This window comes from Buteo buteo, chromosome 18 (genome assembly GCF_964188355.1).
Source record: "Buteo buteo chromosome 18, bButBut1.hap1.1, whole genome shotgun sequence".
Classification (NCBI taxonomy): domain Eukaryota; kingdom Metazoa; phylum Chordata; class Aves; order Accipitriformes; family Accipitridae; genus Buteo; species Buteo buteo.
In genome coordinates, this window is record NC_134188.1 from 21,112,903 (window position 1) to 21,138,424 (window position 25,522).

The 25,522-nt window shown below is 39.7% G+C and overlaps 1 protein-coding gene across 3 annotated transcripts in view; it reads left to right on the forward strand.

Annotated features, from left to right (window-relative positions):
* Positions 1–25,522, forward strand: part of GRM5 (glutamate metabotropic receptor 5) — a 260,365-nt gene that overhangs the window by 214,532 nt on the left and 20,311 nt on the right. For all 3 annotated transcript variants that reach the window (XM_075050122.1, XM_075050123.1, XM_075050124.1), the window contains exons 4-7: positions 638–884; positions 6,065–6,233; positions 9,702–9,828; positions 20,282–21,221. In XM_075050122.1, the coding sequence (XP_074906223.1) occupies positions 638–884; positions 6,065–6,233; positions 9,702–9,828; positions 20,282–21,221 (1,483 nt within the window). The remainder of the gene's footprint in view (positions 1–637; positions 885–6,064; positions 6,234–9,701; positions 9,829–20,281; positions 21,222–25,522) is intronic.

Here is a 25,522-nt window from a genome sequence, read left to right on the forward strand (position 1 = left end):
CAAACCTTTCACGTTTTAACGCATTCATTTGCATTGCAACATTGTCTTCACAAATAGAGAGGAGCAAGAGACATAGAGACAGGAGAGTTATTAGTGCAGGAACTTTTGGTACAGTAAAGCAGTTGTGCCTAGGTCGGTCTGTTTGCACACTATTGGTACCCATGTCTCTGAAACAAAAGTGTTGTCTACAAGGTCACTACAGAATAGACCCCATGTTAGCATTTACACCTCAACAAAAGATTTCAGAGGATTTGGAGAGATTTCTGCAGGCAGGGAGAAGTTCTGAGATTCCCCAAAACATTATATTATAATGTTCATCACGCATGCTTTAAAAAAAACACGTGGAAGAGAAATAGTCAAAAAATAACATATGTGAGGTGTGGAGCTGCACAGAGAAAGGCCTCAGCTAGATAGTAAGTCTTTACGAAGAACCTCTTCTTTCATTCTTTTTTTTTTTCTTTTTTTTTTTTTAACATGGTCAATGTGTGTACCAATAAGAGCATCTGCTATGAGCTGTTTAAGACACTTAAAAAGCCTTTTTCCACGATTAATACCCAACCCACCAATAGATGTCTGAAGAGCTGACGGTATTTCAGCCCCATGCACTAACCACCCGCTTTGCGATGCTCCCCGGCAGGCCAGATGACTCTGAGAACACAGCACGTGCAGGACTCCAAGATGGGCTTCGTGATCAACGCGATATACTCGATGGCGTACGGCCTCCACAACATGCAGATGTCGCTGTGCCCAGGCTACGTGGGCCTCTGTGATGCCATGAAGCCCATAGATGGTCGGAAGCTCCTGGAATCCCTCATGAAGACGAACTTTACTGGGGTCTCTGGCGACATGATCTTGTTTGATGAGAACGGTGACTCGCCAGGAAGGTAATGTTGACATTTGTCAAACTGTTTAATACCAGATGTGTTAACGGTACGCAGTAGATGCACGCAGACTTGACATCAGAGCTAAGATCTCATACTTTGATTTTCACATTTCCTGACTTCCTGTGCTTATTTTTCCAAAATAGCTCTTCTTTTTCTAATGTGCATTTTTTATGATGTTTAAGGTTAAAGATATGAACTTTCAGACATACAATCTTCCTGCAAGAATTTGAGTTTTCATCTATACTATTTAAGGTTATTACTTCTCACTACAAACCATCAGACCTTCAGCTTTATGTTCATAGACCATGGCAGCCACCACAGCATTGCTCTCTCTCTCTTTGGGTATTTAAAAATATGTTTTTGACTGAGAGATAAGCAATCATAGCAGACATAGTTCTTTTATTAAGAAAGGTAAAATAATCATAAGTATTGTATTGATTTGTCTGGGATTTTTTTTCCACCAGAATTATTAAAAATCTGCCTCCATATCTTCCAAATAAAACCTTTCCACTTTCATAACAGAATAAGCTGTTGTCACACTGTGCTGCTATAAGCCAATTTGAATTTAAACAAAGCTTTTTTTTCTGATAGCTTACATACATGTATATACAGACATCTATGAAATACAAGTTTTTCTTTTGCTATGGCATAAATGCAGTATCCATATAAATGCACACTAAAGAGAGTAATGAGGATTTTTTTCTGGGTTTCTGCCTGCTGAACTCTCAGAAGATGAACAGCAAGTGTGGTAGCATTCAAAGTATTTTTTTTTCCCTGTATTTCAGTGTGTAGATTCCTGCCTCATTCACTGCTTTTCCTCCAGTTTGATTGAGGCAGCCCTTTCTGTCTGCATTATTGGGAAGTTTTTAAACATCTTTGTGATGGCACCATATAAACAGATGACTAGAGGGAAAATTGTTCATCCTGTACACTCATTTAAATTTTGTCTTCTCCCACTAATGTGAACTGAAAGGAAAGCATTAATTTATGAGTAGAGATGGGTGAAAAGGTAAATCCATCAGTCAGAATATTTTGACATTTCCAAAAATTTCTGCAATTTCAGAACTTTTTTTTTTTTTTTCATTTTATTTGAAAACCTGTAAAGTCAGCATTCTCCGCAAAACAGAGCAGGACAGCCACCTACAAAGCCATCTGTTTGTGTCTCTGAAGACACAAATTTTCACTCTTCAGACTCAGACTCTAAGGAAATGTGCTGTGAGCTGGTAGGAGAACTCAGAAACAAACTGGCAGAAACCCAGGAAAATTGCAGATGGAAATTTATTTTCAGCACTGTTTTGGTGAGCAAGGCTGTTTTCCGCTAAACATTTCTATTTTTACAAATAGCTGAATTCTGAAGAAAAGTGCTCAGTCTGGATTTTTCTGACCAAATTCTTTTTAAAAGACTTGTCCCAGACTTGTTTTAACGGATTCCTGTTTGCTTTTAATAGTGCTCAGATGCAGTGGACTGCATCCTACATTATTCCTATGTGCTTCACTCATTTTTTGCAGGAAGACTGCCATGAATAAATAATATGTGGCCTGCCACGAATAAATGATATATGGCATGACAACACCAATGACAATATCTGAATGTTGCAAAGAGACCTTTAGCTTTACCTTTTCCTCATGCTGGCATCCTTAACAACAATGATTTAATTCCTTTTGTGGCAAGGAATTTAACTGAATGTCTTGGGTCTTTTTAAATTCAATTCTAAGAAAGACGATGAAGGCATTATATCATATGCAGTCATTTGCTCAGTCACAGGAGGACATTAGCGTTTCACTGAAGAGCATGGGAACACCACAATGATTGTGCACCTCAGGGTAATACAACTTTAAGAAAGTCCAGCCTCACCGGATTTGTGTGTGATACAGTAGTCTACTCAAACTAACAGACTGTGTGTGGTGATAAAAATGGTCCCAGAGTTTGTTTACTTTTGAAACATAGTTCTTTGTTCCCTCTTCTCCTACAATAATCACATCATTAAATCCAGTATATGTGCTTAAATTAGACAACATTGAGTCAAAATTTACTTTTTCATGGTTAAGAAGGCTTTATAGGAAGCTCCATCTCTAACTCCCAGGTTTTGAGTAGTTTATAGTCTTTTGAGCACTGTCAAACAGTATTTGCAACAGCTGGGAGATGGTACAGCCATACTGGAACAACTCATCTCCCCTGTTGACTTGTGTTGATAGCTGCATCTTCACTTTGTAAAACAGAAATTTAAATCCTCACAGCTGTACTGCAGTGGTGATGTTAAGCAGGAAATCAGAACATAAAAAGCCTTTCTGACCTAGATAGCTCAGGATTTTGATGTATAGCAGAAGGGTTTTGATATTATACAACAGCTGATTAATCCCACAAGATGCTTTGAATCCTGGCCCTACTCCAAAGTCCTTTATGTGTATGTTGAGCTTTAAGCAGATAGACAGTCTAGTGGAGGGCTTGTTTTAGGTGAGACAGAAGACATGAAAAAAACAAATTAGTATGGAAGGAACAGCCATGATTTCTCAGGAAGACAACAACTATCTGTAAATACTATCAAAACTCCAAAGAAGAAATTGAGAAGGCAAGAAAAGGCAAGAAAAACAAGATGCTGATGTTTTGTCTGTGCTACCAATAGAATATGGATTCTCAGCAACTTCACGGCAATTCTGTTTTGAAACAAGTGTTTTGCACTGTGATTAGGGCACTGCTGGAAATGTGCTATTGCACCATCTGGTCTCCCCTATCCTAAAGTGACAAACTGTCCCTGTGGTATCTCAAGGAAGCTCCAGGGAACCAGTGACTCATGAACCACCCCTATAGCAATGGACTTACTGAGTCTGGCCATTACTATCAGTCCACCAATGCTGTTCTCTACAGAGAAGACAGTCACAACATATTGAGACAATAGTTTATTTAGTTTGTTAGGTTTCTTTCCAATATTCCGCTTGGGATTTATGCATGGAACTACTATTGGAGGGGTAATTGGTTTAGGTCCTGTGGCGTGTTAAGCATTGGCAATACTTTAGTTCATCTGCCCATGAAACGCTGAATTGACAGCTTTAACAAAGCAGTACTGAGAGGAGTGTTACAGTGTCCTGACAATCCTGAACAGACTCCACAGTGGCTTCTGGCCTAACTTTTTGTGTTTAGTCCTTGAACATACTGTTACTATGCCTGGGAACCTTAGAAAAAAACCTTGGTTTATTACTATGCATAAAAGTCTGTTTATTTGGGTTTGTGTGTGTGTTATTGGGATTCAATTAATTTGTGTCAGTCTGGCATTCATCTCTCCAACTTTGATGAGGTCATTCTTAAAGCTGTGGGCATTCCCGTCTTTATATAGGATGGAAAGTGAAATATTCCAAAATCCAGGAATATCATAATTTTTTTCTTCCTAGCTGTGTCATTGCTCATTTCTTCTTCTTTTGGAAAAACTCAAGAATCATATGATATGGGTAATATCATATTGACCATTAAGTCAGGTTCCACTTTCATTTTCTTTCAGAGGTTCCTTGCAGTCCTGATCCTGACCTGTGTGTGATTTTGGCATTGAATCCCTGCCATAGTTTCCCCACGGTGACAGTTAAACTTTGTTTCCTGATGCAAAGCATCCTGAGATCCATAGATGGAGACTATTATAGGTTTACTGTAACTTTTTTAATGTCAGAGTGGGAAAAATATTGATGTTAGGTATAGTATGGCTACTGCTTGTCAACCTTAAAAGTGTTTCCTCAAAACTTTAGAGAGATACTTGGGTATCTTAGTTAAGAGATTGTTTGATTTAATGAGCTGGTTCTTTTCCTTATCTGTACATTGGACTTCACAAATTACAATCTGACAATATCACTCTTAATCCAGCCCTGTCCATACGCTTTGCCTTGGGGACTAATTTTGTTCCTGCTGCCAGGAAAAATTTGTCTCCTCGTTTATGAGCGAGGCAGGTTTTCTAAACCTATGATTCTGTTAATCTTCTCAGTCTGTATCGTTTGCTTATTTTCCATCCGTGAATTTCATGTTACTTAGTCAGATTACTGCAAAATCCACTTAGGAGGAGGTAAAGAAAAGCACGACATCATCAGCTCAGGAGCTGCCCAACTTTCCAAGCATGCCTTACAGAAAAGTGGCCTGGTGTTCGGCATGCCAGTAGGACGCTAGTGACTCCTACACTGCTGCTCCGCAAACTTTCTGTAAGTCTCTGTGGGAGCTAAAAAGAAAGGAGGAGGAAGAGGAACATGAACCTGAAAACTCTGATGAGCTCTAGCTCTGCTCTTAACACTTCTGTTCCCAGATAACGAGGTGATCTGACCCAAAAGCAGCCTAGGACTGAGGCATGAATACTCCTCTTCCATACCATACTGTACAAGGAATTAGATGTGTTCTAATCACTGAGGAATTATATAAAAATGAAGGGCGTTGTATGAGTGGGAGAGAATACCATTTGCTGCTGTAATGCTGTAGAAGGAAAAAAAAAAAAAGGCAAGCATCAACTTCATTCTTCAAATGCCTGGACTACAAGGTGCCTCTTGATAAGAAGATCTCCCTGAGGCCTCCAGCAAGTCCCACAGTCCTGGAGTTTGTGCCTGAAGAATGATGCCTGATTCCTCTCTGGGTGCCACACCAAATTGCATCTTGCAGTCTCACAGCACAGGGAGTTTCTTTTGATCCCACAGGCCTAGGTTGCTCCTACCTCACTTGAGGAGCTTAGCTGTCTTCAGGCTTCCTCTCTCAGCAGGGGATAAAGCACCTGCAAGCAGTGACGAGCACTTAGCATTGGGAAATGCCATTATAGGTCTAGATTTCTCTGCATCTGCTATAGAGGGAGCATAGGACAGCTAGGGTTCCCTATGCAGTTAGCTTCGGTGCTGAAAGTTACCCAGGATGAACCCTGTCTGGCTCATTTCACTGTTTTCCTTAAGTAAATACAGTCATTCTCAGAAGCTCAGTCACTTAACCCCAAAGTGTTCAGAGAACTTTCATGGTGATAGAAGAAAACAAATTAAAATGCAAAGGAGAAGAAAGTTTATGGTATCACAAAAAATATTGGGAGACACTCAAGGGCAAGCTTAATGCTTGAAATTTTGCCACCTTTGTTTCAACAAGCTTGATTTCGACTGTAGAGTGTTCCTTTAATTTGAAACATTTTGTGCTGTTCTCCTCAACTCAGCTATCTCTCCTCTCTGTGTTTCCAAAGATACGAAATCATGAATTTTAAGAAAATGGGGAAGGACTACTTTGATTATATCAATGTTGGCAGCTGGGACAATGGTGAGCTGAAAATGGACGATGATGAAATATGGTCAGAGAAAAATAATATCATCAGATCTGTGTGCAGTGAACCCTGTGAAAAAGGCCAGATAAAGGTAAATATTTTCTCCATTTACTTCAGTCATGTAGAACACATAGCCTTGAAATTTGAAAGCAAGTTTTTCTTGACTCTGACATGGAGACAGTATCCCACACCTTAATTAAATTGTACAGACTTATGTATTTAGTCCTTACTCATACCGTAGTCATCTCACTGTTTGCCATTTTCTTCTACTCCTATATCTGTGAACTGCTGACTTTTTTATATTCCAAATGCTTTAGAACAGGTATTGTTTGGGGGTTTTTTGCTGCATATTTTTACAGCATCTGATTCAGTGGAGTGCAAATCCCTGTCTGGGATTTGTCAGTACAATTGCAGGTAAATTATAAATACTAATTGCTACAATTTCAGTGCTAGACATAGACACCTAGATTGGTACATTATTACTGAGACCTTAAGTCTGTTGTATCATCAGACAACATCAATAACTACCAGTACGTAGAACTTTAGGAAATGTAGGTAAGATTTTTTTATAATCATACCTGGTTTACTCCTTCTTTGTTTCCTAGGGTTTTTTTATATTTCTTTCCTCCCTTTCCATGTTGCAGTAAGTAAGAAGGGTAGATGAATCTGTCATATATTAATTGTACTCTATTATCCTTCAGCATCCCATGACACTTACTGCAGAACAGTTAAAATGCTGCAAGTCCTTAGCTTACCTTGCAGTCATTTATATAAAAGCCTGTGGGTTGAGGGGATGGGCACAGACAACACAGTGGCTCAGACTGAAAAAAAGCAACTGTAATTTCTGACAGGTCTCATTGGAAGCTGGATCACTTTTCGCCTGTGTTAACATGGCATGCTTGCAAAACATGGAAGCAGCTTCAGTGAGGGGGTGATGGGAGGCTGACCATGCTCTGCAACACAAAGCAAATCTCTGCAGTCTGAGTTTTCCAGAGTTTTAGGACTCAGTCACCATGTTTTTTATTCACTAACTGGTCATTAGCAATCAGTAAGTGAGCTTCATCAGACCAAATGTGTATGTCTTCAGTGCAGGCATATATAGTTATACCGGATTTCTGAACTTTCTTATAGACCATGGAAATAACATACTACTCTAGATCAGGAGTCATCTCATCCTCACGTAGGCTTTGAAAACAGTTAAGATGAATCTTGGTGTAGAAACACTTCTTTCTCTTCCCTGATGGTAAAAGGCACCCAGGCAGGACAACTGGTTCAGATGAGAACATATCTTCTGCAGACACGTAAAGGAAGGTGGGGTGAGTTACTGCCACAGTAACTAAACAGGGGTCTGATGTTAGCCTGCTCCAGCCACAAAGTCACATATGGGAGAGGACAGAGGTGGATAAACAGATAATAAATTCAGAATGGAGTGGCTCTGAGTTCCTTTATGATCTGTTGCCACAACACAGGTAATGGGAAGTATCTTCTCTAGGCTCCTTGTTAGGTTATTGATTATAAATCTCAAAGTTTACTTATAGCCCTTTATCTTCATGGTCTTCACAGATGGTGGGGAAAGCTTGACCCTACCAAGCTTTGTGGTGGTTTTCTTGCAGAATTCTGTGGGACTGAGTTATTATGAAGGAATTCGAAACATTCAGTGTAATGATATCCAACATTCAGCAACATTTGGTACATCCATTTGAAGGACTTGATAAAATCCAAACACAACCCAACTCTATACATTTGAAATAGTGCAGATGTATGATTATTTAAATAAATACAGGTTCAAAGGATTGTCCAGATGACAAAGGGAAGGGAAATTAATTTTTGTTTTAAAGAGAATTATTTTTGTTAAACGGGACCGAAAAGATTGTTTTACAGTTAAGAGCTACGGCAAACAATTGTTCAAGAAAGAAAAAAATAAATGGATGAAGAAATAGCTGACTAAGCAATTTAATAAAAAAAAAAAGTCAGACCTGGTTCTGAGTAGTGAAGAACAATTATTTTGACTCCGAGAGAAGAATATATAATCCTTCTCTGGATTAACCTCCAGTTAGTTCTGGATAAGAAATGTTCAGTGTACCAGTTTTCTGACAGATTTGTCAAATTCCAAGTATTTTATAGAAGATGTTGATTTGGTGAAAAGTTTAACAGAAAAGTGTAAATTAATTGTTTTCATAAAAAGCTTAGGTATTTTGATAATAACAAATGGTTTCTATTTTGCCATTTCATTTTATTGAGTATTTTATATATTGTAAAATTATGGAATTTTATAATGCAACAAGTTTACCAAAATATGTGTCTAAAAATTAGTACAAGCTTTCTAAGAATTGATTTTCCCAGACACAAGAAATTTTGTCATTTATTCAAGTTTTCATTCAAGTTTAAAATGAAAGAAATCCCAAGATGTGAATTCTTCTGGAGGACAGATATTCTGTTTTGCAAGTAGCTCTAGTCTCAACACTTACAGAGCAAATCACTTATGCTCCCGTGGCCTTTCTGCTAGTTTAACTATTCAGGTGTGGCTTTTTTTCTTTTCATACTCTACAATTTTAAAAACAAAAACCCAAAATTTAAGTTTTCAAGTCCCCATATTGCTGATGAAAATGATATAATTTACACATTTTTCACTGCAGCGTTGCAAAGAGCAATCTAATTCTTTTTGATTACACTCCTTTACTTTTCATTTATTAAAATCGCAGTAAAGAAATTTGGTTTTGAAGCCACCTTCTAAATTCATCATTGCAAAAGATACATAAGTCAACCTACTTCTTATGCAATAATTGGGAGTGTTTGTTTATAAATTGTTTGGGAAGAGCACAGAAACTGGAAATACTTTATTTCAAAAGAAAGACATATTGACAAGAAGCACAGATGTTTTCAGTGCCCAGAGATGATAAACAAGGATCTTGAAAAATCTGCATCTCAATCATGAGCGTGCAATAACATTTGCCAGTAAATTATAAAATGAGAAATCAGGTCAGATGTTAAAATGGATAAAGATAACATTCTCACTCTTAAATGTTAATTAGAAATGCAGTAATTAAATAATTCTGGAAAAGACATGTTCAGTTTGATGCCTGGAAAAAATCACTTTTAACAAATCGCTTACAACTGGATGAAAAATAAGCACCCAAAAATTGTTGGGTAATGAACCCTTAGGGAAATAACACTGTTGGTATGATTCCCTGTATGGACTACAATGGAGTGAATTATATGCCTTCAGTATCATGTGCTGCCTTTTGTAGGCACATTGCCATCTATGGAATTTTGAGGTTTGCTAATTCTAAGAGGGGAAAAAACATCTTATTGTCATCCTATACCTCTACTTACACTTCTGTGGGGTTGATGGTTTCTTTCTTCTGGTATGTACGTGATGGGAGAACTGAGAACTTGTGTCATATTTTGTATAACGAAACATATCATGAAAAGGAACTCCCTGTAAAATAAAATTTAAAAAAAACCTCTACCAAAAAGAGATTAAAAAAAATAAATTAGCAACTGGGGCAGCATGAATATGTGTTTATGCTGCTAAACCAAATGTCAATTTTTGTCTCAGGTGATCCGTAAAGGAGAAGTAAGTTGCTGTTGGACCTGCACTCCTTGTAAAGAGAACGAATATGTATTTGATGAATACACATGCAAAGCCTGCCAGCTCGGCTCCTGGCCCAACGACGACCTCACAGGTAAATGAGTTGTGGCTGTGCTTATGTTGTCCATGAAAATGCGCATTTGCTGAGCTGAAGAAACAAATGCCAGATGCAAGTGAGTATGAGGACTGTTTCGGTCAGATCGAACCTGGGATTAAAGCTGAAATTTGAACTGAGGCTGGTATTTGTCTTGTCTCCTCAACCTGATCCAGGAATCCTTGGTGTAATTTAGCTGCTTTCTAAAGACCTGAGTTACTAGATCTAGAAATAAAAAAAAATAGTCTTGGTTTTGTATTCAACCATGTCCTAACATCTAGTTGGTGGCGCAGATCTTGTCCTTCCCCAAACAGGTAGAGAAATTAAGTCCTTGTCAGAGAAATTATTAAGGGAGGTCAAATTTCAGAGTTTTATTTTCCTCCCAAGCAGGTACAGAAGAGTCATGCAATACTTTCTTTTTTAATCTGAAAATGTTATGAACTAGTTGCTGTAGTTACTGCTGCTAAATGCATGAGTGCTCCAAACAGACATAGGTTTGCATTAGTCCTTTTGTTCCCCAGAAAGTCTGCTAGAAAACAGGGTTCATGTTCTCCTTGACATGGCATAGATCTCTATGCTCTTGCAGAATACCAATTTGGCTACTTTAGAGATAAATTACTCCAACACTTGCATCCCACAGCCTGTCTTCTTTATGACTAATAAACAGAATTCAAGTATTCTAATGCTCAGAACACACACCACTTCAAAATGCTGTTCAGGGATCAGGTTATTGTGCCAGGCTCTGTATAGCCAAGGGGAGAAGAGACAGTTTTTTTTCCAGAAGAGCTCACAGACTTGGTTTGCGTATAATTTCTATGGATAAGGGGAGAAATTTTTGAGGTGAAAGAGAAGGAAGACAATGAAAAAACAGTTTTCTGGATGTGGAAGAGTGTCAGGCAAGGCTTGGCCTGTAGACAGATTTTTGTATATAAAGTTAATCCTTTCCTGGTAAGGAATGTTGCGTTGCTGTAATACATGAGCTAGCTTACCTAATCACTGCAAAAATATCATTTAGCCATGAAGCTGATGGGGTATTTTTCAGAAAATGTCAAACATGAAACTTCCCCTGAGAAAAAAACTTTTAACTGAGAAAACTGAAACAGCAATAAAATGGATTTGCAAGTGCTCCTCCAGCTCTGCTCCCCCAGCCCTCAGCAATCAGCCAGCAAAGCCTTCCCATTTCAGGGAAAACTTTCTTGTGCCAGGACAACGGAGAAGGGGAGAAAAAGACACCCGGCGCCACGTGTCCCACAGAGCAGAGTACTGAGGGTGTGGTATACGATGAGGTTCACATCCCAGCTGGACCACCCAGAAGCCTCCAAAACCCACATTGGAAGGACCAGGCCATCACACCAGGCTGGTCAGTTTATGGAGGTCAACTAGTGCAAATGGTCAACTCTTCAACCAGTGGACAGCTTGTTTGGGCTGTGCCAGATCCCAGCTCACATCTCTGTTTCACAGGGCACCTGAGGCTTTACCCAACGTAGATCAGCTGGAAAAGGAGCTGCTACAAGTCAGTTAGGAGGGAATTTGCTCCAAGTTCCTCATCCAATCAACAGAGGACCCACTTCTGAAACACCAGTGATGGGAACTTCCCATTGAACTGGTGAAGTTTGAGTAATCAGCCTGTAAGCACCATATGTAAGGCAAAGTGGAGCAAACAGCCACCAGGTCGGCCTTCGGGCTCCGTGCTTTGAGCTGGGTCCCCAGGGCGTGCAGGTCTCCATGCCTCAGGCGAGGCACCAGTCTGGGTTTGTAGAAGGATTTACCCTCTGAAGGTCTTGCTTTGCCCTCAGGATGGAAGAGCAGGTTGGGGTGGCAACTTGAAAGCTCTTACGGGATGAGTCAATGATTTCCCATCCAGCTCTGATTGTTTTAAAGGACAGTAGTTGTCTTTTTAGTCAAGCCAACCGCTTTGTGTATTACATGAGCTGCTACATTTCGCAAACTATTCATCTGGCTTTAGACATGCATTTTATGCCTTTATAGGGACCGAAGTCAATATGCACACAAAACAACCCCTTGACATCAGTGCCAAGTAATGTTCCTCAGGACATCTAAACCTCGTTCCTCAGCCCGGCACAAATTCAGCAGGCAGTATTTGGAAACTGCACCCCCTCTTTGCCTCCATGAACACAGCTGATAAAATATGCACTCCTGTTAACAGGACACCCATCACCATAGCTTCACGGCTCCGTAGTCCCCACCTAACTTACTATTCACATGGTGGCTGGATCTTGTCTTATTTAGCTTTGTGTCAAAAACAGATTTTAAAAAGCCTATTCAAGCTTATCCATACAATATATTGAGCTGTATTTTTAACAATCATATTTATAGTCCCAACTTTTGCAGCTAGTAAAAAACTGCCTCTCAATCTTGTTTACAACATAAGATTTAGTAATAAAAGTGAATAAAAAGTAAGGAGAGGGAGATGTACTTTGTATTCTGGCAAGGAAATTTCCCTTCAGTTTTATAAAGTGTACACCAATCTCCTTGAAATGTCCCTACATCTGATACTGCAGTAGTCTATGTCTCTGCTGCTTGATAAAGCCATGTCTTAGGTAATGTCAGCTCTACAAGGCTACACATATAAAAAGCCCATTGGAATAAGTCTTCCTTGCATCATCACCTTCAGATGAGAGTCCTGTGAATATATCAGCCATGAGCCTGAGAAGGCTTTCAACGTGGAGCTGCACCTCACTGTTTGCCAGAGATTTGAACTTGGATAAAACCATTTTTGGAATCCTTTCTTGGCTCACACAAGAAAACATTGCTCCATCTTTCTTATGCTCAATGATGAGCATCAGTTTTGCACCACAAACTTCACTATATAAAAGGTGTAATGGCAGGGATGTTGCTCACAGAAAGGAAGAGAGATTAATCCTTTTTTTCAGTCACCTGTGGAATATCAGAATTCAGATGCAGGAGGGGAGAAGGCAGAAGGGATGCAATATGTGTAGGAAAACGAAGTTATTCTCAGAACAGAAAAAGACATTGGAGTTCTGAAGTACAGAAAGGTACAGGAAGTCCAAAGGTAGTGGGAAAGACAAGTGGGAGGAAGAGTTTCTCTTGATTAAATCAGTTACTGGAAAATATCTCTATCTAGAAGTGAAGCTGAGGCAAGAAAGGGAATGTTTAGCCACCCATATTTTATTTCCTCACAAATTTCAGTTTCACTGCTTATGCATGCAACATTCCCAAGGGACCAGGCTCCTCTTTGGACAAAAAACTAGTCATTCTCTTCCTTTTCTCCAAATTTATCTGTACCATCCTGACATGCACACCCAGTCATTTTTTTCCTCCTGGTTTAGTATCAAGATGTGCTTTCCAATCTGCACTCCCCTTCTTCCCCATGCATTGTGTTTGCAACATTACAGCACCACTTCACACATTAGTATGACCAGTGTGCCTGAGCCATATACTCAATTTGGGCAGAAGAAACTCATGGGTTTAAGTCCAGAAGTATCTGCCAACCCCTCCACTATTCCTCAAAGACCTTCTTTACATTATATTCCCAGTGGAGGGAAAAGAAATAGATGCCAGACATTTTTACATACAAATGAAGGGATTTTCTTAACACTGAGGACCAAACCTAAACAAAATTAATTTTTTAGCATCTTGATGAGAATGGCTTTTTGGTTCTCCAAAAACCCAAGTGACTTTGAGGACATGACCTTCTGCATTCAAAAAGGGTGTCTTGGAAAGCCAGATAAGTTTTGTTCAGCATCTCAGAGCTTTTTCAGCAGATGTAGGAACATCTTGGTCCAGTTATCACTAGTGTTTGTTTAAGGACATTTTTGAGGTGGGAAAGAGGCAATTATTCTCTTTTACTGTGATTCAGGGACAGCACACAACAATAACAGAAACAAAGTTTTGTCTAGTGACCTCGAGGACTGCAAGGAAAGTAGATGATATTCATTTCAGTGGTACCTGGCTTATCTTCAGGCTGTATTGACATTTTTCTCATTCTCTGTGTATTCCAAATACGCTGGCTATTTGATTTTCTTAATTGGATTCCCATGAAAATAGGAGCTGAAATATTTTGAAATGTTTTCTTTGCCATTCAAGGATAAGGCTAAATATCAGTAATATATATTTTTACTATAGTTACAAAAATGCTTTCACCAAGTAAGGTACAGTAAACCCAGGATAGCAGCGTCATGATCTTGTCTGCCTGTCTGAAAGTGCCAGCTAAGAGCTGGATTATCCAAACAACCCTTGAATGGAAAGGGCTGACAAAAGGCCACCCCACCTCTAAGTGACACAACAGCCGTTTCAAAAAGCTCTGACACCCTCCAAGCAAAAAAAAAATCATTCATCTCTTGCCCGAAATATTTTCAAATGGTAACTGCTTGCTGCCATCAAACTGCTTTCTTGTACTGTTGCTTGCAGTAAAGTTACAGCCGTTGGTAATTTCAGCAATTGTCTGACAGCTGTGAGCACGAGGCAGAACACAGTTTAGCCTGTGCTGACATTGATTTTGCTGCTGAAACATTACTAGGATCTTGCTTTTGATTATAATTGGTAAGGCTGTAATTCAGACTGAGGGTAGAAGGAAGACACAATTTTTATCTGGTTATTTTTAGCACTATTAATGCACATCAGCAGAGGTGATGTCCAGTTTTTACCCTGATTTTCTATGCCCTGTATTGCCCTTTCCTTTTTATTTCTTATTCCAAATGAAATGGAACCATAAGTCATTCTCACACCAGCCTCTTGAAGAAAGCAGATGAGGTTGAGTTAAGGGTTCAGGTGGCAATATTATGACCAGGATTTCTGGCTGTCATGTTCTCCCCTCCCTTGTTGCTGGGTTTGTGGACTTTTCTTCCCTCAGTTGCTTGTTCCAGGTAAGGTGTGGACTTTAGCTTCCAGTCCATTTACAACCCAAGACTCCAGCATGAGCCACACAGTGCTTCAGGCTCAAGTGAACTGGTTCAAGAACACTGAGCTCGACAAACAGCTCTTGGAGGCTCCTGGGCTGGATGAAGGGGGACTTGCCAACAAAAGGGATCCACTTGTAATTGTGCCTTACATTATGGAAAGTTTGCTGAACATGATATATTCTGAACAAAACATTTACAACACACAAAGCCAGCATTTTTTAGTGAAACTTAAATCAAAACTTCAGAGCTAACTTAAGGATGGACCTGATTGCTGCTATTCGTCAGCTGTTCCAGTCATTCTGCACGTTTGTGTAATTAAGGAATAATTCTCCATGTGGTTACAGAGTAACTTTAATGTATTATTTTAAGATTCATGGCCTTGCCTTTTGCTGCAATGCACAGCTAAGTCAGTATATTTGAGTTACTAGGGACTTAGGCTCCTGAGCTACAGATGCCCCATCTTTCGTGGTTTAAGACGTGACCCATCCCAACTCCTGTCCCACAGAAGTGGCAGAATAAACACATGCCCAGCCCTCAGCTGTATCCATTGACTGTGCAAACCTGCGCTGGCTGATGGTTTCAGTAAATGTGCCGGCCTGGGAACGGCAGCAGGTAAGAAACCAGCACACGGTCACCTCTACATGCCCTGCTATTGTCGCAACTACAAAAAGTCCCACCAGAACAGGACAAAGAAGTGGTGACCTTAATAGTTTGCCATAGCACCAGAACTTATTACTGAAATGTTAAAGATGTGCTCTCTCACTTCAGTTGGTCCACATTCCATGTGGAGTTCAGGGGGCTAATTTGTCACCCAGGGCTTTGGAGAGTAATTCTCACTTTTGCCTTGTCAGTTTGGGTAACGAGTTGGGGGTTGATTAAAAAAAAAAAAAAATAAAAAAAATAAATTATAAAAGTTACCCTTGCCATCTTCATGTAGATTTTTATTCTGGCTCCTATAGTTTTGCATCTCAGCTCTCCATATGTGAATACCCAAATAATTACTCAAGATATCCTTTCTCCCATCTTTTGGGATTATAAATAGGGAAACATTCAGAAGCATTAATATAAAATATCTAACAGCATCACATCAGTACGCTTTGAATAATGTGTGCCAAATCCTGTGCGGAGGCTCTCATTCACAACTACAGTGTGTCTAGGTTGTTGTTTAGGTTTCAGCCTTGGTGTTTGGACATCTGCTATCCTTGGAAGGGTCTGGGAAAAGTTACCAAGAAAACCAAGTCTTTTGTCAATGGCTTGAACTCACTGCTTAGGATGCCAAACCCCAGTGAAAAATATTTAGGACTTACTAAACCAGCAGTAATTTTCTGCCAGTTTTAGTCTCCATGTGCAGATTCAATGAGCTTTAGCTCATGATGTTGACTTAAGAGACTTCACTGAATTCCCTTCACTTTCCAGAGTGCATCCTATTCGCAAGCCTTAGTCTGTCATGTTTACCTTTGGAACTAGTTTAATTATATATTTTATATTGCCTACCATGAAAGGGATTTTCACTGCTAAGCTAATACATGCTGAAGGCATGGTAAGGTCTCTTAGGTGTCAAGGCTATAATAACAAATTAAAACAGTGTCAAGATCAAATCTCCAGAAAATATGGACTATAATACAGTGCTTCATATCTGTGAACTCTTCTCTCAGATGAACTAATTTTAACGCTGTATAAAAGAACAGAAATAAGTGACAAGTTTACCTCTACAGTGAGAGCACAGGGTACTAATAGACCTATGGCAGTGGTCAGGCCTTCAAGAGCTTCTCCTCTCCATGTTTACGGTGCAATTTAGCCCATCCCTGAAGTAGCTAGATGTTTTTCCAAAATATCAGAACCTTTTTTTTCCCCCAGAAGATCCTTATACATCCTTATGTGTAAATTGTTGGTGCTCCTTCCAGAAAACCTTTCCCTAGCATGTCAAAGGGGACTCTGATTTTTTATATCTTTTTGTCTTGCTATTCACATGCGTATCTAGTACCTTGCTCCCACTTGCTACATTTCTGGCCAGAAGAACATAGAGGCAGTTTTATGTCAGTTTTACTGGGGCTCTGGTCCCAGAAGCAGTGCACTCTTGAGCACAGAGTAGAACAACTCTACACCTGCTCCAAAATGGACTGGCTCCTATCAGCCTTCCCACAAGCCAAGGATTGCCTCAGCACACTGCAGGGACCACAAGACAAGGCTGCTGGCTCTGTTCCGCCTGGAGTTTCTGAGCCAGCTAGGACAGAAGACTTTCCAGGTGCTTGGATATGGTGATGAAGTGTAAGATGTGGGCTGTGGGGCAGGATCTTGTCCAAATGACAGTTGAGCATGCACATATTTAGAGGATAGGAGTGAGTTCTTCTTGTGTTACCATTTCTCAGCTTTTGCCTTGGTATAATCCTGGCCATCAACCTAACCTGAACAGTGCTGTTTTCCCATATTTTACTTGATCTAGTTGTCCCTTTCTGCAAAGTGCGATTGTCAGAAACCATTAGCTGCAAAGCTATTATACAAAAACCTCACCAATCATTCCTTTATGAAGACTAGCCAGTCCTTAAATCTTGACTGAGGAATAAATCATTGCACAGTTTAGCATTCTCCTTGTAAAGTATACCCAGTGATGGGGGGAAAAATGGGACAAGTTTTCAACTCTTTTCTCAGGTATTTTATTAAGAGAATGTAAAAAGAGTAATAAAGCAAGGAAGGCATGAAATAGTCTGAAACTAATGAGAAATCCTTGGTTATGATTCACCTCTGCTGCAACATTAGAAACTGAGCAAAATTCAGCCCCTCTATCATTGTCTGCATGTAAAGGCCAGCTGTCAGATAAAGACCTTTTCTCTTCAAATTTCCTGTCCAAGGATATATAGAAGTATTAGAAGCTGGTAACAATTTGTTTCCCCAAAACATTAATTAGATTTTGGTAAAATCAGAAATACATTTAGAGGTCCCTTACTCATAAAACTTATTGGGAAAGAACCCACATGGGGATATCTGCAAACACCAGAGTACACTTTCTGGTTTCCACCCTTCTTCCACCACTCTCACTGGTATAAAATGTTGATTTTAATGATGTGATTCCTGGGCTACATTAAATGTGATGAAGTCAGAATGAAATACAGTGTCTTCCTCACAATGAATAAGTAAACCCTTTTAAAACCAACAAGAGTCAAATAGGTATCATCAACTAATCCTATGAGTGTTTCATAAAAATCTAAATGTCTTTGTTACATTAAGACATGGCAATAATTTTATTTTTGCAACAGAAAGCTTTTCACACCAAAGCAGTTAAAATATGGATGGCAAATTAATCTGCATTTAGTAACCAAGAGGACAATTCCGTGACACTGGAGTGACTGCAAATTTGTATCCTTTAACTGCACTAATGTCAAAGACTTGTTTACCCTAATTCTTCTGATTTTTCTGCTTTCCGCAAGAATACAGAACTATCTGCCTTGTACGTTTGCCACACAATCTATTGAGTATACCACCTTATTTTAGGTATTATATTTTTTATAATATTAATTGTGCAGAGATATAGAATACAGAAATACTGGGAGAAGAGAGGAGCTAAGTCTAATATCTAGCCATACCATTTAATGAAATTATTTTTACTACTAACAATGTCAGTGACAGATTTGGAAAAACTTTAAGCTCCACTTAAAATAAAGGAAAAGGTAAAGAGTAGATCTTGCATGTAGAAATTCCCAAATTGTAGTCCTGATGTCTACATTTACTCCTGTCCATCAGGTCATTGAGGTCCCAGGTTCCCTAATTACTTGGATTTCTTGGCATCCAGATGCCCATCAGACAGTGCTAATTACCCTCACTGCTGAAAATACAAATGTGAGCACCCAGCGCTCCATCCCCACGGTGGGGGGGAAGTGCCTTGCCATGACCCCCCCTGAGTCAGGCTGACACCCTTCTGTCTGACCTAACCAGGAGATAGCAACCTGATTACAACGACCCTAAACTTGAGGTCATTTCAATTTTTCAATCAAGGTTAGTGAAGCTTAATAGAAGTGTAGGGGAAATAAAAGCTTTTAGTTGCATTTCCTCCACTCCATCATCTCCTTCCTGCTGTCCTGCCCTGCCTGGCAGTGCCAGCCCATCCACTGTTGTTAGGAGGTTGCACTCCAGAGCATCAAGGTCCTCCCCCCTTATTTCTACTGTATTGGGTCTGGCTGAGATGGAGTTAATTACTGGTGGCTGGAAAGGTGCTGATAACACCTCAGTGTTTTGGCTACTGCTGAGCAGTGTTCACGCACCATCAAGGCTGTCTCTCCAACATTCCCCCCCCCACCAGTAGGCAGGGGGTGGGCAAGATCTTGGACATAGGCAGGACAGCTGACCCAAACTGACCAAAGGGATATTCCATACCATATGGTGTCTGCTCAGCAACAAAAGCTAAGAAAAAGGAGGAGGAGGGACAACATTCATTATTACATTTGTCTTCCCGAGCAACCGCTATTCATACTGAAGCCCTATTTCCCAGGAAGTGTCTGGACAATCACCTGCTGGTGGGAAGTAGAGAATAAATCTTTTGTTTTCCTTTGCTTCTGCACACAGCCTTTTTACCCATGAGTTCTTCCATCTTATTTTCTCCCCACCCTGTCCTGCTGAGGAGGGGAGTGATAGAGCAGCTTGGTGGGCACTGGGCATCCAGCCAAGGTCAACCCACCACACCTATCCAGGCTGTACAGTGCAAAAAGAAAGGAAGGATGCCAGCAACAAGTTTTCTGCCAGCTTTTACTCCTGTCCATTGATCTGCACAGTGTGGAATGAAAAGTTTCTTTGAATTCCTATGACATGCGTACATAGGATAACTTATTAAAACCTATACATAGATGGAAAAACAAGTATCCTTAGATGGGTTGCTCTGCTAATTCAGCTTTGACAGTAGTTTATTGAATTCAGTTTAATTTCACGATTTAGGTGAGGTTTTTAATTCCTCGATTCCTCTCAAAAGGATGAATGACAGATAAAGAAGTGAGCAGGATGTGCCATCCCAAATTACCTGTTATCTGCAACTCTGATCCTAGAAAATTTTTGTTAGAAAAAAGGTAGCATACCTGAGAAAGAAGCATTCTCTTTTTCTTGACAGCTAGAATCTGTAAGATTCCTCTTTATAATCATTAAACAAGTACCAATATCCTTCACAGTGTACAATATAATTAGTAGGATTGACATCTGGTCCTCTAAGTGCATATAGTATGCAGACAACCCTGAAGCATTTTGCACTGAGGTAATGCAACTTGATTCTGAAATTTCTTCATAAATTACTATATTTAAAAGAATTTAAAAGGAAAATTCCGCTGTGAGAGGTACTTATCTTAATCAGCTTGGCCATTTTTTCAGTCATCATGTTATATTCCAGATGAAGTGTATTACTGAAATAAGCTGTCACTGAAATGTATTTATTATGCCATTATATTAACATAATCTTAGCCTACACTCATTATAATGGCACCCTCCTGAAAGACAAAAAGAAGAGAAATATCAGGAAAACCTGTAACTATATCACTAAAGAATCTCACTCCTACATACTTCAGTTTACCTTCTTTTTTTTTCTTTTTCTGTAGGTTGTGACCTCATCCCAGTCCAGTATCTCAGATGGGGTGATCCTGAACCAATTGCAGCAGTTGTTTTTGCATGTCTGGGTCTGCTGGCCACCTTGTTTGTTACAGCTATATTCATAATGTACCGTGATACTCCAGTGGTCAAATCATCCAGCCGAGAACTTTGCTACATCATTCTAGCTGGCATCTGCTTGGGTTACTTGTGCACTTTCTGTCTCATTGCAAAACCTCAACAGATTTACTGTTATCTTCAACGAATTGGCATCGGCCTCTCCCCAGCTATGAGTTATTCTGCTCTAGTAACTAAAACCAACCGCATTGCAAGAATCCTGGCTGGAAGCAAGAAGAAAATCTGTACAAAGAAACCTAGGTTCATGAGTGCCTGCGCCCAACTGGTTATCGCATTTATCTTGATATGTATACAATTAGGCATAATCGTTGCCCTCTTTATAATGGAGCCACCAGATATAATGCATGATTACCCAAGCATCCGAGAGGTCTACCTGATTTGTAACACCACCAACTTGGGTGTTGTAACTCCCCTTGGATATAATGGATTATTAATTTTAAGTTGCACCTTTTATGCATTTAAGACAAGAAATGTCCCAGCTAATTTCAATGAAGCAAAGTATATTGCCTTTACAATGTATACCACCTGCATCATCTGGCTGGCTTTTGTGCCAATATATTTCGGAAGCAACTACAAGATAATCACCATGTGTTTCTCAGTGAGTCTGAGTGCCACGGTGGCCCTTGGCTGTATGTTTGTGCCCAAGGTCTATATCATCCTTGCTAAGCCTGAAAGGAATGTACGCAGCGCATTCACCACATCGACAGTGGTCCGCATGCACGTAGGGGATGGAAAGTCATCTTCAGCTGCAAGCCGCTCAAGCAGCCTGGTGAACCTGTGGAAAAGAAGGGGATCATCTGGTGAAACCCTTAGGTAAAGTTTGCTAATGTGGGAGTGTGGGGAAGCAATTACGATCTTCTGAGAGTTACTAATAGCGGAAGGACAAAGGAAGATATATTAATTCCCTTTGCCTCTGCACTGGGAGAGGAGTGAGTCCTCTCTCCCACATCTGTAACAGTTTCAGGTTTGATTTAGTCAAAATGCTGTGCGAAAACAGGAGACAGAGCAATGGGCAATTACAAGGCTGGAAATACTGGCGGTGTCAACTGTACACTTAATGTAGGGAGGGAAACAAGGGAAATAACAACAGAACAAGAAATATAATTCATTGCCTTCTCCTGAATGCACCCATTTACAATCTCTTTCCCTTAAATTAATTGCATAGTGTTTGTATTTTGCCTCTAATCACAGCAATAAGACAACAGGGTTTCTGCTAGTGCTACATAATCAAGGTGGAGTAATAAACAAGTGGCATCGTGAGCAGCCACTCTCAGGCATCTGAGGATTTGTTTCATATGACTCTTCTGTTATACCTTTTATCTCTTATTCCCTTGATTTTCCTTTCTTGTATTATCTCTTCCTGCTTTCTTTCTTTTTGTCCTCACCTATCTCTTCTTTACCTTTCTTGATACTTTTCTCTGTATTCATCCTCCTAACTCTATCAAATTCAGGTGCTCACAGGCTCTGCTCTTGCTACCCTTGCTGCCATTGAACAGATACTCCCTTGAGAGATATTTCTTTGTTTCTTCACAAGGAATTATTTGAATTCAGTGATCATGGAGACAACTTGTATGTTCAGTGTATAAAAATTACAATAAGTGAACACTAAAGAGAAAGGAGATCTCTCGAGTGGAAATACTGTCCTGCTTCATAGACAGAGCATGTAGAAAAGCACCCAGCCTAGTGGTTCATTTTCATCTTTTGATCCCTTTCACCTTTGATATGGGTGCTATGGGGATGATTTGGGTTATTTAACTGCTGGCATAAACAAAGAATTCTCCCTATATGAAAGTGCAGGGAAACAGTTTTGTCATTCTTCAGCTATGCATGTCTAGCCTGGAAGTGACAAGTAGGTAGATTTTCCTCCTCACTGAAACACAAGTGGATTTTAGGATCGATAATACAAATATTTCCAGACATGCTATTGTTCACAACCGGAGTTGGCATAAAACAAGGGAATTTGTACTTCCATTTGTGTGTGAACCACAATTTAGACTTGAGGGAGGATTTTATAAGTAATACCTGCAGGATAGATTATGCCAAAGTGATGATTTGTTTCTGTCAGATTACTACTAATGCTACTCTTTCAGTGACTTTGAATTGGTACAGAAATGGCGAGTCTACTATAAGCTATTTTATACCTATGATCAGTTAATGATGCTATCTTCCAGTTCCTTTCCAGGTGCAGATTAGGATGCTATTTTAAAATGATAAATCCTTTATCAGCTTAAGTGATGATTACCTGAAATGTCCTTTTCTACAGCCTCTGTCTGTATGCCTGAATGACCTGAGGTGTTCAGGATAGAAGCCCTATAACAACTTCTGGGCCAGCTAAAAGAGGTATTCTTCATAATATGTCCTCAACAGGAGAGCATTCTTCCTCTTTGAGATCATTATTGTTTTCCCCTCACTTTTGCTGCAGGGCTGATTTGCCATCTCACAACTTTTTTACTCAACAAGATGAAGTTATAGATGACAGGAAGATCTTGGGCTTGGGAAGGATTTGTTTGTCATCTGTTAAGGCCCAGTTTTGAAAGGTATTGCTCTAAAATCTTTGTTTTGTTCTGAAAAGTAAGGAGCGTACCCTGCTATTAAATATCTTAAAAGACCAGGTGTACTTTCTTCTTTTTGAGGACTCTGTTTCCATTTCTTTATATCCCTCAATGTGTAGATAATGCCAGTGGTAGAGAGTTATTAGCAGAATGTAATAGACCATCATCAACAATTACTTCTTTTTCAATAACACTGTCTTGGAAATGTCTTCAGTCGTGAAGAGCATTGAGAGTGCCCAAGATGTGTGTGTAGGAATGAAAAAGGCAGCACAAAGCTGATATATTGACACTTTTACCTAGATATAAAGAACTAGAACATTTCAACTGAAACTTGGAAAAAAACTTTTATGTCCTCAGCAGTGTTCATCAACACATAAAACTGTAACAAAGAGGACACTCCTAATGCATGTGTCTGAATCCTCAGCTGGTTAAACTGTGATGGTGCCAATGAGTTCAGCAGTGCTCAGTCAGTGTGTGCCTGAAGGGTCTGGGAATCCATGAGCAAAATGATTCCATCGATCATGGGAAATTGTCTCTAATCAATGCCTATTTGGTTGCATGAAAGAAAACAAAACAGAGGCCTGAAATATGCTGAGTAAATTTAAAATGCTGCTCAGGACTTCACCTATGTCTGATATTATCTCCAAGAAAGAACAAAAAAACACTTTCAGCTTCAATTCTGCTTACTGTAGAGCATGAGCAAACAGACTCTGACCATTTTACTTAATATTCAAACTTTTCTTTAAAAAAAAAATGTTGCACGAAGTAATATGTTTCAAGGTATTATTCAGTACAATGTTCAAAAGCTTGTTTGGATAGTTACTCAAGTAAACACTGAAGCACTCAGAATCAAAGGAAATATACACTAGAGCTACATGGCATTATTTAAATAGCTCAGAGGGGCTTTATTTAAAAGAGAGTGAGTCACTGTTGAATTTTAAAGAAACATGCTATTTAAGTCACCAGTGCTTAGAGGGGCCTCTGTCATTAGCATTTTGCTTCCTGACACTAATTTATAGCGCAGTGTAGTATCGCATCAAATCATTGTCAAACAGATAATGCCAATGCTCCATTCAGAGTTTTCAAATCAACTGCAAAATGACAGATAACAAGACTGCTTTTGCCTAAATAAAGCAATGCATCTGTTAGAGTCCTAAATGACTTTTTGCATGGGGTGTTCCTCAATCAAGAAAACTGAGGCAAGCTGTGGATATGCGTTGGAATGATTGAATCTTCACATACTGAAATATGTAGAGGGAGAGAGTAAAACTATTCATTACCTAGTGAAATGAAAACCATTTCATGTAGGCTATTGTGGTTCAGCAGTACTCACCAAAATATATTCTACCCTCATTTAAAAGTAGGGCTAACAAACCAGACATTTTCAGATGCAACTCCACAAAGAACGCTGAACACTACATAGCTGAAGTCAAAGCCACACAACCTACGTAGAGAAGCGTTTGAACCTTCTGCTTCCAGTTATTTTACCAGTTAATTTCACAGGGACTAGGAAGTAGGAAGGCCATAAATAAATTGAGCAAATCTTACCTTAAGGTCCCAGGAACTATTATGACACATGCTACACAGCCTTTTTGCAAGAGTCCAAAATACAGGACTAATTTATCCTCTCCTCATTCTCAAATGACTCTGTATCCCAGGTGAGATAAGGACTGTATATTTCTGCTACAAGAGCTGCTACTATATTTCTAGCCATGACTGCAGACCAAAAGGTCTCAGTCATGCTACCTTGGCCTGGAGAATAGAGCAGATGTTCCAAAGTTTCTCTTACCTTTCTTATATCTTAGCCCTGGATTTCACACAGTAATTTCTCCACTGTAGTTGTTTATCTCTTCTGGAACATGTCTTTATATAGCCCAAACCATACATGGGCCATTTTCCAAGCTTACATATACTGACCTTTTAAACACACATATCTCCCTCCACCTACCTGTAGAAAAGCAAGTTTGATTTCCTTTAAAGCAGGTCATAAACTGTTCTGAATGACCAACAAAGTGTTAAAAACAGCCCTAAATACTGTCTCTCCCACATGTACGTACTAAGCAAGTCTTAAAAATCCTGCCAATGTTTTTCTCCCTGCCCTTTAAATTTCTCCCAAATCTTCAGAGTGCAGCCAGTGCTGCTCCTCTCCAATTCTCCCACTGTTGGTTGTAGATGCCCCAGTTGTTCCTCAGCTGCTTCTTTTGGAGGTCCCCAACCCACCTTCAACATTCCTCAGTTGCTTCAGCAGCAAATTCTGCACTGTTCCAGCCTGTAACATGTTATGGGAAAAATCAAGAGGAACCTGGCATCCTTCTATAGATCAAGCTGTGACCTGGACACAAACAGCAGAGCTGTTCAGGCAGTGAGATGGGAACCTCTGAAAGAAAAGGGAGGTCAGAAAACACTATTGCAATCCCAAGGTAAGGCTCTCTGCTTGGAGATTAGAGGCTTAGTTCATATGCATCCTGCTTTATCTATTTTTGCAGTGACAGTGAGAGGCAGAAGAAGGGAATTAGGCAGCTAAAGTATTTTTTAACTGCCAGTTGGCTATTCTCCCTGTGA